The 14,978-nt window shown below is 33.0% G+C and overlaps 1 protein-coding gene across 1 annotated transcript in view; it reads left to right on the top strand.

Moving 5' to 3' along the window:
- The window catches only part of fid (class I SAM-dependent methyltransferase fire dancer), a 112,244-nt gene that overhangs the window by 84,480 nt on the left and 12,786 nt on the right, over window positions 1–14,978 (top strand). The window contains exons 3-4 of the mRNA XM_089644542.1: window positions 13,850–13,953; window positions 14,710–14,913. Coding sequence (XP_089500668.1) covers window positions 13,850–13,953; window positions 14,710–14,913 — 308 coding nt within the window. The remainder of the gene's footprint in view (window positions 1–13,849; window positions 13,954–14,709; window positions 14,914–14,978) is intronic.

A 14,978-nucleotide genomic window follows, 5' to 3' on the forward strand; every position in this document is an offset into this window, starting at 1 on the left:
TTTTTTTGGTAAAATTATTGTATGGGAAAATAAATTTCCTTCTATGAAGAAATATTTTTGAATTTCGAAAAAAAAAATCTCTCTCTTACTTCTACCATCCTGTAGATAGTTAGTCTCGAAGTTAGCGCACTTTACCCCAGGACACCCTGTATACATATCTCCATGTATAAATAGGATAAACTTTTTTTATTTATTTATTTTTTAATATTTGAAAACAATATTTTTACAAAGATAAGTATACAGGATATAAACAAGATATAAAACAATAGAAATTAAAGTAGCCTTTCCTCACCATAAAGAGACAATGCTCTTGTGTTTGGTGAGGGAATTCTAGTTCAATTATAATATATATGTTAGTATTAAGGTAAATAAATTATTAAGAAACAACACAAGATTTAAACAATATTACTTCTAGATGAAGTAGTGAACGTATTTTGGACTTATAATAGTTTAAGGTAATTTTTTTAATTTTAGGTGAAATTCCTGAATATTTTCGATATTTTTTAAATTTGATGGAAGGTTATTAAATTAAATTATGCCTAGATAAAGATAGGTATTTTGAATGAGCTTAGTTTTAAATTTTGGGATTTTAATAGTTTTCTGGTATCTTGCTGATGTATTGAATTGCAAGTTATGAGTATTTGACTGTATTACTTTGTAAATTTGAAGTATTGAATATTTTTGATACATTTTGTCTACTGTAGGTACTTTGAAAATTGAAAAAAGAATTTCGGTAGAAAATGTTGACGGTTTTTTCAAAATTACTTTGATTACCAATCTTTGAACTTCTTTAAGTGGGTTCAAAATTTTATTATATGTTCCTCCCCAACCAATAATACCATATTGTAATATAGATTGAACAATCGCATAGTACACTATTTTTTTCTCTTTTTTTACACTTTTTTAACTTCCCTTTATAGCTAGAGCACATACATAAATCACCTGTCGTTAATGGATATTTTAAATATTCCAACTTTAGAAAACAGACGAAAAATAAACCACCAAACCTTTTTATTAAAATTGTTTAACTCTAAATTCGATTGTTGTGAACTCCTGCTTTTGATAAATCCACAAGTATTAACATTAACATTCTAACCAAATATTAATATTTTATAATAATATCTGTATTTGATTTTGTTAAAATGTTAAATCCAAATCAACGATAATTTGTCAAATTTGGTTAATAATAATTCATAAATTAGGTTGAAATTATTTGGACCTAAGGCCGCGGCATTTGAAGTTTGCCAAGTTCAAATTATTGTCAAATACAGCCACGTCTTTAAAATTATATTATATTACTTATTGGGGAATGCAAACAATGGTTAGAATAAGATATTTTATATATATAAAGCCCCATAAGATGTTATATGTATATATATACGAAACACAATAATTCTAAGAACAAAACAAAGATCGAGCACGGTCAAGAAAGGAGTAAAAATAGTGTTAAGCAACGTAAACATAAAGTTTGACAGATCGTTTCCATTTTATAAGAAATTCTATATATATGGGGCTTTGATAAAAGCATTTAAAATATTTCTAAGAGATCATATTTTCCTACCAACTTCGCCTTAAATGGAATCACTTCGGATATTGAAATTTCTGTATTTATTTATTTAATTATTTACGCCCTTTTAGGGATATTTTTACAAGGGAAAACATATCAATTATACAGTACTATACATAACTGAACTGCATCGGTAACAATTTTTAGTATTTATTTAGTGATAAATTTAAAATGTCCATTGACTCGACATAATTCGTTCCCTCCATTAATATTCTAAGCAATGAGGAATACATTATATGGTAGTTAGTCACAGAATTTCTTCATTGAAATAAATACTGACTTCTATATCGTTAATGAAGCAGAGTTGAAAAGGAAAGATTTTTTTTTACTTTTCTTGTACTGATCAATATTGAAAAGGGTGAAGAGGAGAGTTTGTAAGAATCTAGCTATTCCAATCTGTTCACTAACAAACTTAGCCTTCGGAACGCTAACTTATTTATTTATTTATGAATTCATATTATTAGGTTCAATACCTTAGCAAGTAATTTAATTAATTTGTGTTATTATTTCACAATTTATTAATTGGTAATTTATGTTTATTTATCTATTTTTCCATTTTAAAAATTTTAGTACAAAAATATGAATATCTATATATATGGGACGTGTAGGAGCGCACCTACTTCCCTACATCCTGGAATTAAAATTATTATTATAAATCATTACATTATCAAAACTATAAAAGAGAAAATCGAACGTAACTCAAATTCATATATTATTTTTAACCTTAAAATGCACTTTTTACGACTACACTCATGGCTGCGTGTTTGCGGCAATTTTTTTTGTTTAATTTAATATCTTAAAAACTAGTAACGAGCTATTTTTTAATGCAGAGAGATTCATATGATTGGGAAAAGAATATTACCCCCATGAGGAAGGGTTTAAAGGAGACGTAGTGCTTCCTTTGAGGAGTAAGGAAAACTAAATGATACCTAATAAACGGTCGGTGTTTTGGTCCACCAATTATTTGCTGTCAAAGAACTCCAACATTGCACAAGCAAAATTTTCCTCATATTTTAATTATCAATAATAGGAAGACTATTGTCAGGCTAATCGTAGCGTGGGAATTTTTGTCTTATTTAAAAATAATAAATTAATAAGGATGAAAAAAGTGTAATTTTCTTATGGATGAACATAATTTAGAAGCCAATATTTCCACTTGGAGACTACAACTTAAAATAGAACATTATATTTTATCGTTTGAATAGCCTCTCGCATAAACAAGTACATAAATGTTATTTTTTTAAATTGAAAACGACTTAACAAGAATGGCTTCTGCGGTATTTGTGCAGATTCCTGGCAGTTTCCCAAACACAGCAATAGAATAGCCATTTAGAGTAGGGCCATCCCCCTTTATAAGTTATTGTGGTCATTTATATTTAGTTTGTGACGAAATAGGGGCGGGTGGCGCCGCTTGGGCGAGACGCTGCGGGGGAGGATCACGGGATCAGGGATACAGTCGGGGCCCGACTTTCCGTCTGTTTGAGTGCCAGTCTACTAGTTTAAGTATCTGTGCCAACATGGATAAGGGGTGTTACAATGTATAACATTTTGCTGTTAGCGCTTTCCGGTTCTTGAAAAGTTTTAATATTATTTTATTTTATTTATCAGGTCAGGTGTGCAGAATTTCATCCACATTCTTCTTTAATGTGTAGGAAAGGGGGATTGATGGTGTTTTTTCTAAATCAAGGCACAGACACTCTTCTATCTTCTAATATATATAAAATGAATACAAAACGTACTAAACTAAACTATTCCAGTCATGAGGTACTGAAAGGGGTGGCTTAAAATGGTGTAAAAACTTCCAGGATAATTATGATTTTTTCATTATTTATGTGTTTTGGGGTGCTGATTACGAATCCGAAATCCTAAAAAAATGATTGGAATTTGAGTTATAGCCAAGTAACACGAAAAAGGTATTTTCCGAGTTTTTCGCTTATAATTTAAAAAAAAAAACTTTGAGTTTATCGACTTTTTTTCAGAAATCGTGTGTCATCACTGCCAACATTTGTATATATTTCCATTGTGTTTAATAAAGCGTATAATGGGTATCATCTCACTGGGGGGCTGCAAACACGTTTCCAAACAAAATTGCAAACATTAGCGTACTTTCAAATGGTTTTATCTCAATAGAATTTCATTTGTGTGTCCATGTTCAGGCAGCACTTCAAACCCGAACATTCTCCCCCCATCGAGCCTTAAAATAACGAATAACGCTGAAAAATATTTTGACTAAATAAAAATCCTACCTGCTGCGCCAATTCAGTGATTTGTGTGTAAGCTATATAACTTGGTCCTATAACAATTCCTTAATTATAACACTATATTCTTATCTCTGACTGATTTGACACCGATTCATAAAAAACACTATTATGGCGGACTAATGTCGAGCTTGGATGATGGTCTGATATAGAAAGCGGCTAAATTAATTTATAGTTTTTTAAACCTACAATATGGATCAACAAACACCAATTCTAGATTAGTTTTATGGCTCTAACATCTTTGCAACTACTGTAAAATAGTCGTTTCAATTGCCTTGCAATCATTATCGTAAAATAAAACCTGATTTGTCTCGGACTTACAGTTTTGAAAACATGTCACATATTTTCCGCCTCGTCACATTCCTTCTTTAAAGGCCTGCAATTAATCAGATTACGAATCATTTAATGCACTTTTAAAACTGGTTTTTTTTATTGTTTTGAATTTTCTTAAATTATGTACATTTAAATGGAAAATGATATTTACCTTGTTTTAAGTTTTCGATTATTTATTTCTTTCTTGTTGTTGTTTTTAAAATAAAAACCTTCTGTTTTCACTGTATTTTGAAGTAAATCTTGTAAAATATGTGTCATGTAAAAACCCATCAGGGCGTTTAAACTAATAAATAAATTAATTAAAAGAGATTCTTAATAAATTAGCAATACTCATTTTTCTGTGCAAAAACGTAGTGTAAATATTACACGGCGCGTACGGTTAGGTCAGTGAAAAACTTGACTTATTACCATGGCGTTTGTTTGGTTAAACCAGGTTCAAGGCTGGCTTTATCACACCAACGTTGAACGGACGTGTAAGAAACAAAGTAGTTACCCAGAATGGTAGACTGGTACATACTCTCAGCATCGCCTTGTTGAAAGATTACCATTCAGAATCGAAAAGCTTCAGTTTCAACCCCTTCAGTTTCAAAACATACCATAATTGGGAATGCTATATATAGTTCCGTTGGCTCCAATCAGTTGGGACTTTTTTTTAACAATCAAGTATTATTTATTTATTTGTAAGCATAAAAAGTGTGCGTGAGTAAAAAAACTAAATTAACGTAAAAAAACCTGCAACAATTAGAATTACCACGTTTTTTTAGATACACGTGACACTACGCATCCTAGCTGCTTCAAATTAGGTCATTTTGGGATATTAAAAATCTATTTTAAAATTAATTCAACCATGAAACGGTGATATAAAAAAAAGTGGGTGTGTCAAGCCTACGCAAGACAGAAGTGAAACTTCTAGTTTCAGCTGATGCTTGGCGTGGCGCAGTTCGCTGGTGTCTGAGAGAGAGGAAAGAAGAGAAGAGAGAGAACGTTCGTGAGCGGCTCCCCCACCTCAACAAGGTTTCACTTCAAAAATGCCACAGCCGAGAATCGAACCTCGCTTAACTGATTGAAAGCCAACCACGCTGAGCACCAACTGTAAGCAAAGCCGCATAAATTGATTATATTATGTAGGTTCTGAAAATATGAGAGCTTGTTATGTTTTATAATGTTACCTACATCACACCCAAAATATAATATATTTTTAAAAATAATGTACAATGTACAGAAATAGAATCCCACACAAGATCGCGTAGTGCGCTCTAGCGAACGGATATTTTATCAGAGGGAGATAGTTTTAATTTTTTTTTCTGTAAATTATTACATATTATCAAAATAAATAAATTAATTAAATAAATGTAATACAATTATCATAATATACGGATTAGATAATAATTTTAATCCAACACAATAACGCAAAGCGCGCTCTAGCGGAGTAATGTTTTATCACAGTGAGATAAGTGTTTTTATTATTTTGCAATATTATTTTCTTTTAAAAAATGTTCTGACCTACTAAAAAATAAGATATTGAATGAAAAAGGCGTTAAAAACAAAAAAATAATGTGCGATGGCCGAGAATCGAACTCGGATCAACTGCTTGGAAGTCAACTATGCTGACCATTACACCACCAACGCCAGTTGTCGAGATGAGCTAAGAAGCATTTATATGTTACTTCAAAACTTTGACTAGATCAAATGAACTTTAATCGGTGGTGGGGGTACCCGCATTTTCGTTTCGGTCATGAGTCGGTTTTACTCCGGTCCTAGAAATTGCATGACGCGCGTAAAGAAGTTTCACTTCAAAATTAAAATTAAAAAATAGATTGCGCATGGCTTCGCGCTCATTGCACTCATCCTGTACATGACCATAGACTATTTTGACAGACGCATGTTTTGTTTGTGTTTGTGTTCTCCGTCAGTCTATGATTATGAGTGGGTAGAGTGTAGGTAGGTACTTTGTTGCCCCGAATTCGCAACCCAAAATGCTTACGTCATTCGATTAAGGCGATGCAATACGTAGTAATGCAAAATCATGTGTTTATGGTTTGAAAATTTGGTTGCCTAGAAATGTTTCAGATGCTTTAATTAAATACTGCGAGTAGAATACATCCTGGCCTTTGAAATAATCGAGTATTTTTTAGATAAATCTTTTTATAAGACCAGAAAAAAATAATGTATAAGGCCTATGAAAACTGCTTTAAAGTTCAAAATCTCTTCTTACGAACCCATTTTCGGTTATGATTTTATTGTATAATGTGGCAAATTAAGTTATTTATAAAATGACGGACAAACATTTATATATTTGTGCCTGAACATCCACAAAATAAAATAAAAGCACTTTTTGGCCATGTTTTTTTCTACCATAAATCAAAACAGATGGATGGTGTTAAGCGTGAATTTAAGCCTTATAGTCATCTACATAAGGTGTGTTATTGATAGCGGCTCGATTCAAAATAATACAAGACGTAGTGCATCGCCATAATGATAAATAAAATAAAAAATGGATTATCCTGTTTAGTTAGTTGACCGGTTATCGAAGTATTTAATCTCACATTTAAAGTTTAAATTGTATCTAATAAACTTTGAGTCACTCACTTTCAAGACGTATTTTATACAATATGTATATATACAATCGTATAGTCTTCCAAATATATTTTTTCACAATTAAATGTTATTTTTTAATACATTTTAATACAAATCGGTGAAGTGAGACGCTCGTAACAATTTCCATTGAAAAAGTTTGTTTTCCAGGGCGAGTTGTTCCCTTACTCATCCCATTTTGCTGTCCCTTCCCTTTTCCTTATTTCCCCCGTCTCCCCACAGCCTCCCCGCCATGGACCGGTAGTGTGGGCGACTGTGACGTCATCGACGCCCTTGAGATTCTGGGGGTTAGGTTAGGGGAAGGGAGGGGAGCTGAAATGTACGTTTTTTGCGTCGTTCTATGTTTAACCACTACCTACTGTGGATATATTTTAACTAGATGTAGTGATTTTTTTTATATGTGACGTGATCATTTAATTTCATCAGTAAAATAAATTTATTTACTATTATTATTTTACCGTATGTACCTGATACCCATATCATATTTATTTCTTATAAAATAGCGCAGACCCGTAAAAAATCACGGGATATTATAATTCTAGGATTTGTGAAGTGTTTTTAAAAAAAACATCTTTGTTATTATATATTTTTATATATTTATATATATTTTCTACCTACTTACAACATACCCCAATTGTGGATGGCAAGTCTTACTGGCTCCAGACGGTTAGGAGCAGTTGGGACTATTGTACGGTACTCTATAAAAAAATATTTAAAATGTGAAATGGCGTGTTTTTAACGTTTTTTTAATGCTTTTATTACCATATATGAAAAATTATGCAATTATATTCAGAGAGATGGCAGAAACTCTTAATATCTCCCTGGTGAAAGATAGAAATTCAGAATCAAAATGTTGCTTGAAATGGCTTTGACTGTGTTTAGTGACCAGATCTTAGTAGCCAAATACTTACCTAACTTCCTCTTCCTATCTCATTCCACTCCTCGCTCACTCGCGCAGTACATTACATCTGATATTTAAAAAAAACGTATAGATGAAGTCATTTAATTGTTAGAAATGCGAACTATAATTCAGTCTAAAATATGTATTGCCATATGGGAGATATAATTTTTAAAAATTAGTTCGGCTGTATTAAATTTATTATTTTATTGACTAGCAGTCTCCGGAGTAGTCCAGGATTTACGCAGAGATTTTCGGAATCAGATTTAAAGAGTGACCTTTCTCTTGTTTTAAAGGTCAAGTGTGCAAAATTTCACCAATTTCGAAATAAAACTAAAATTTGTAAAAAAAATAAATCCACGCAGCCTGCCCTTCTTCTAGCCACTCTTTTTCTGTAAATATAAAATAATTGTTAGTTTAAATTTGTTATTTATTAGATTCAGCTTCTTATAGTTAGACTGAACTTGCCCGGAGAAAAATGAGTACGGCTTTTTTATAGAGGTACTGTTAAAAATGTGACTGCATGACCATTTCTTAATAAATTATTACTCATTCATAATATATCGTGAATATAACTAGATTATTATTTTGAAGAACGCGTATCCCGACTTCCTCATAACATATTTGTGCTTTATTGATAGTTAATAAGTTTGTCAAATCTTTCGTGATTTGCCTCCAGTCCCGTTTATAACGGATAATTTGACCAGATTTTTAATAACTTATTAAAAATCTGCTGTTAATTAATTAATCATTTAAATTAAACAACTTTGTATCTACTATTATTGAAGTAACGTCCGGCGTACCTCAAGGAGCACATCTAGCACCGCTTCTTTTTAACTTGTTTATAAACGACATTATTAGTATTTTTTCTCATACACGCTTTTGGCTTTTTGCAGACGACAATAAGATTCTAAAGATAATAAAAAATCACGATGACTGCCTTCTTTTCCAATCGAATATCGACTCTTTCAATGATTTGTGTAAAATTAATTGCTTGAAACTAAATGTCAATAAATGCAAAATTATGTCCTTCTATAGATCAAAAAAACCGATTTTCTTCGAATACAAACTTAATAATATTTGCTTAACAACTGTTACATCTATTAAAGACCTTGGTGTCTCTCTTGATAGCAAGCTTTCTTTTCGGGATCACATAACTGCAATCGTTAATAAATCGCTCAAACTACTTGGTTTCATCACTAGAATCACTTCGGACTTCAAAAACGTAAATACCCTTAGAACTCTTTACTGCTCCTTGGTTCGCCCCCATCTTGAATATGCTTGTGTTATTTGGTCTCCTTTTTATGCTGTCCACATTCGACGCATTGAATCTGTTCAACATCGGTTCTTAAGAGGGATTGCTAGGAGGCTAGGTTTAGAAAAAGGCAAATACTCATATGATGAAATTGAACGAACTCTAAACCTCTCTCCTTTGGAAGTCCGTCGGGAAAGAAATGACCTCATTTGCTCCTTCAAAATTATAAATGGTATTATTGATTCACCTACGCTACTGCAACTCATTCCCTTCAATATCCCCTCGCAAAGACTCAGAAATAATGAACTGCTCTTCCTCAACCATCATTCGACAAATTATGGATATTATTCACCATTGTCCAGAATGTGTAGACTGGTCAACTCAAGTCAAAACCTTAACTTTTTTGGGATAAGTCTAAATGATTTTTGCCAGTGGCTAAACAAGTGACGGAATATTAAGTGTCCTGTGGTCCTGACCCACGGCGTATTCTTGACTTGATTCGACTTGTCACTTTATTTTCTAATATTATATCTACCATATGTCTTTGCTTTCATGTACCTTTGTCTACTCCTGTATTTTTCATTTTACTTTATTCGTGTTATTATTTTGTAATTTGGACGATGTCCGTTAATAAATAAATAAATAAATAAATAAACTTAACAATATTTCATATCAGTAAGTTTTCTCCGTGTAACTGTGTAAAAGGTGTCCCAATTTCTTTAGCATGGTTCCCTGGTTTTTTTTTCATGTATCTAAGCACGGTTTACTTACATCTACGCTATGGTTTTAAATCAGGTTTTCACTATTATTATCTACAGGACAAAATTACGCGAGCCGAGCCGCGGATTATGCGAAAGGAACAAAGCAACCTCAAGCGGCGTTTCGTGCATAGTCGGTTTGTAGTTACCTACTCAGAACTGACCATTGTTATAGGTAATTCATTGTACTATATACCTTATATAGCTTCTTTGCCCACGAATTTCTCATCTCTTGTAAGGTAAGGTATGATATCCACGTTGGAAAGTAAAGCTCGTCTGCAGGGTATTGATTTATCGGCAGCTCATCCCGACAACGCTCTACCAATAAACTTACGTAATATCGAAAAGTATGGTTCATTCACGGCTATTTATCGACGAGCTGGCAACAAAACAACATGGAATTCGTTTTCTTTACTAAAAAACTGATTTGATATATTTTATTAAAATAAATAATAAAACCAGTCCAGTTCTTGCTATTTTTGGTTTTCGTGGATCTGCACGTAGTAAAAAGAGTATAGGTGATTTATTAATAATCCCTTCAAATTATTGGTAATTCAGTTAAAAAAGGGACTGCAGGCCGCTTCCTGATAAACTTTTAATAAATTCGTCATAATATCGGAACACGTGTTCATGCACCTGCGTTCGTCTTGAAATGCGAAAATGTTAGGCTCTTTGTGTTCCAACATCGTGACAAAACATTGATATTTTACTAAAAGTTTATCGGGAAACCATTAATTCGTTAATGACCTGCAATCCCGTTTTAAACCGGATTATGAATAATTTGAAGAGATTTTTAATAAATTTGCAATCTTTTTTTTCAATAAGTTTTCTCTATGTGTGTGAAATTAATAGCTTCATCTTTTTAATGTGTACAAATCTCAACGTCTCGGAACTAGCGAGATATTAGAAAGAGTAAGGTTGGGTTAGGTTAGGTTCATATCCAAAGATCTTAGCTGGTCACGGAGGTCGTCTGTCATTCAGGTGCTTATTTATTGGTATCTAAATATTTTAAAGTTGAATGATAAAGTACCTACCCACCTATGTAAATTATAAATAGAGTAGTTCTTCTTTATTCTATGGCATCTTACATACTTAATTAGTTCACCAAAGAATACATTTGGAATTAAGAGTTCCTAAAAAAAATCTCTGACGCTGCATTTGTTTTAATAAATAACAATATAGCGTAAGTATATTCATTTTTTGCGTATTTTGTTTACTAATTCCGCCGTATTGGGTAGGGTGAGTTATTAGGTAGGTACCGTCCCGAAATAGAGAGCATGCCGGAGCATTTCCCGGGCATTCGTTCGCCGTTCCCAGGCGGAAGTCAGTTCACCGGTCGATTCATGTTCCTCTTCCAAAACGTGAATGGCGGCCGTGCCCCGTGACGTCATGCCTACTAAGCGGGAAAATCGTAGAACCAACTAACCCCTAACAAAAAACGAAGATAACCTACAAAAAAGTTACAAACCTTCCTCAAAGAATCTAGAATAAATCCATACTAATGCTCGTCGCTGTTTTGCTCGGGTTCGCCGATTTGATTCGGGAACTTATCCTCTACTAAACAATGATCCTAACCTAAAAAAGGTAGCAAGCATTCCTAAAGAATTTGAAGTTCGTCCTTAATATACTGGTTGCTTTTTGGCTCGGATTCGCTGATTTGATTCGGGTGTTTCCGTCGTCCGTTCGGGAAATAAAGCGAGAGGTCCGTTGAAAGGGTGATTGTAAATTACGTCACTCCATTGCGGATAATGTTCAATACGCGTGGGAATTGTTGTATTGACGCTGAGAATTTGAAGGCACGTAGTAAAAACGGATTTTATAATTATTTCTAATGTAGAAGATAAAGTATGAATTGAAAGTACTTTTTGTTCGACTGGACAATCGATCACGTCGGTTGAGAATTTGAGCAAAATTTGAAAAACATCTGAACATAAAAAATGGGCTTCGTGCAGCCTTTTTCCATATTGTGCATTTAATTGGCATAAGTTCATAGGTAAACTTATAAAAAATGTAAGTGTAAGTCCGTAATACTTACGGAGGGAGATAATTCTAATGAGTTATCTTTAATTTATCACTATAATTTATTTATCTTTAATTTATCAAATACAAAAGATTGTTACTGGGGCAGTTTAGTAACATATAATGAATATGTTCTGTATTAATATATATATTGTTTACTATTCATATGTAAAAGCCCCTAAAAAGGCGTTAATATTATTATTTATTTATTGGACAATTTGTATAGCGCTGCTTTTGTGAGATATCACCTCAGGGGCGGATAGACTAATATAAATAGATAAACTCGTCAAATTCCGCTGCACAAAAAATTACAAATGGCACTTGGTTTCAACTTAATTACTAGGAGACATAACTATTTATGTAGTGGGAGGTAGTACAAGATGCGTTAAAGTTCGATTTTTTCTCACCTCAAAGTTAAGTTTGAAGGTTAGGAAATATGCAGAAATTATTAAAAATGACTCAAACTAACACCTATTTTGTACATGTGTGACTTAAACCCCCGACTTAAATACAAAAGTTGTCTCCATTAGATATGTAACCCCTCCAGCGTTTGAGTCATATATGACCGGGCGTTCATATTTTATAAGAGTTTTTTTTTTCTATGATGCGAAAATAGGTAATTATTTGGAAGTTAGAAAGAGAAATAATAATTCTTTCCAGTTTGCCTTAAATATTTATACTGGATGCCACTAATAAAATCCTAAAAATAGCCAAAATGAATAATTCATATTTCGCGCCGCTCTCGTAATAATCGGTTTAACTGCAAAAATCATTTATTATTTTTTTAATATATGAATGACATAAAAATGAAGTTACATTTATCTTACAAATTCCCCAAATAAAACGAACGCGTTTTCGAAATATTGAGTTCTCTCAATTTATCTATGGTTGGAGTAAAAATGTGGTTACTGTTTGTGACAACATTTTTCACGTTTGATATTAAAAATGTATTATTTAAAAATAGTTATGTTTATTTTAAATGCATACACCGGAAAGATAATTTTATCTAGTTTCTGAAACAGTATTTTTTGTTTACGGAAAATTAAAAAATTAGATTACATAGCGCATTTGAAATACACAGAAAACATTGCAAACTGAACAAAAGTGATGAAAGTACTGAAGGGTCACAACACAAAACCACGGACCGCTACGGCAGGCTGCGGTCAAGAATGGTCGAGAACTTGCTTGAGAGAAATGAGGATAATAACATAATATTTATTGCTAAACGGTTACCCAAAAAAAAATGTATTTCGAAAAAAAAAAAGATATCGCTCTGCTGTAAGATCTATCCTGTCATGAAATTTCCATGGATTTTTCTGCCTCATTCCTAACGGGTCTTCCTAATCTGGGTATTCCTAATCGCAAGCATTTTCAGATTTTTTTTATTTATTTAATATAGATATAAAAGAGTACATTGGTGTTATATAAATTACATATCGGTACAAAATATATGTATAATCGCAATCACACCATAAAAGAAACTGGTTCTTGTGCTTGGTGAGCGAGTTACACTAATTATAAGGAAAATAGAATAACATTATGCAATACGTAAGTATATAAGGGGCCGTTCAAGTATTACGTAAGCAGATTTATTACAATTATTTACCCCCTCTTCCCCCTTGTCATCAAAAGTAAGCAAAGCTCTTACCCCCCCCCCCCCCTCCCATGCTTACGTAAAAATTGGTACCTATATGCATTTTTCTGTTAATGTATTCTGTTTTTTAAGCGAGTACCTAAACGTATTAATTATTTGTGGGAATCCCCGAATATGTATTCGGTTTTCAAACATAGACAATGTGTGAATTGCCAATGTGTAAAAAAAAAATAACTACAGCTGAGCAGTGCTGACGTAATCACTATCTCTACCCCCCCACCCTCCCATGTCATCAAAAATAAGCAAAGCAAAGACCCCCCTGCCCCCCCATAGTGTTTACATAATACTTGAACGGCCCCTAAGATAGTAATTTTATTTCCATCATGAGCCATGGAGCTTTAAAAAATCAACATAACTATCAAAAAAAATATAAGCCAAACAAAATCATCTGAATCCTAAGTAAGGTTTATGATTTTTTTTTCTTTATTCATAATATAAGTTTTTGTACATTATTTTTTTTACATATTGCTTATGTAATAATTGACGTAATGTTGTGTTGTTTTATGTTTTAGGCTGCGGCAATGGCAAGTACCTGAATGTAAACCCATCAGTGGTGACGGTGGGAGCGGACCGCTGCAACCGACTGCTGGAGCTGGCCCGAGAGAAGGATAACCAGGTGAGACCATACCACAAAATAATAATTTAGTTGAAAGCACACTTCCTTTTTACAAAAACATGTATTTAACCAAAGCATTGCAAAAGCAACAAAAAATTAGGTAATATATAGCTGTTGCACCTCTGACCTATTTTCAGTTTTTGATTAATCATTTACTGGTTATAGGTAAATTCACTAACTTTAGTTGAGCCTGCTTTGATCACAAAGGATGGGTTTTTTTACAGACTTAAATTAATTCATCAAATTTCAAAGTTAATACTCAAGTTCTGTGAAAGTCCTATTCATGTTTTGTTACTATCCAAGTGCTGTAAAACAACCAGTCCATGATGAAATAATAACAGAACTGAAATGGAACTTTAAATTTAATTCTGAAATTTGATAAATTATTCAATTTTGTGAAACATTTTGAAATGTTTGAAATTAAAATATATTGATATTCATGGTGATTTTACGCCATATAAAAAATGCGAAATATATACTCACATTTATTCCGATGCATTTAATTAACCTAGTAAGACCTCCCAGGGGAATACAAATTGGTAAGTTTTATTTGCACCTGGAAAAAATCAGAAGTCTGTTTTGAATATCTGGTATTGATAAGAAACCTTTTATGCACCTTCTACCCTTCCTAGAACTTTGGACGTTATTTAAGAAACTTACACAACTCCTTGTTGACATTGAACATAGCAGAATCACCCGCAAATAGTTTCAAGTAGGTAACGATATAAAAATAAAAATATTCTGTACAAATTCAAGGTGGTGCTATGCGACAACTTGGCGCTTCCGTTCCGCGATGAGACCTTCGATGCATGCTTGTCCATCGCCGTGGTGCACCACTTTGCCACGGCAGAGCGCCGCGTGCGCGCCATCCGCGAGCTGGCGCGCGTGTTGCGCATCGGCGGCAAGCTCGTTATTTCCGTCTGGGCCATGGAGCAGAGGAACAGGAAGTTTGAATCTCAGGTATGAGAACCGCAAATTACTATTATTATTACCTTAATATATACCTAAAAATCACATGTCACTGC

The sequence above is a fragment of the Hesperophylax consimilis genome, chromosome 21 (assembly GCF_061612785.1).
Source record: "Hesperophylax consimilis isolate HC1 chromosome 21, BYU_Hcon_1.0, whole genome shotgun sequence".
Classification (NCBI taxonomy): domain Eukaryota; kingdom Metazoa; phylum Arthropoda; class Insecta; order Trichoptera; family Limnephilidae; genus Hesperophylax; species Hesperophylax consimilis.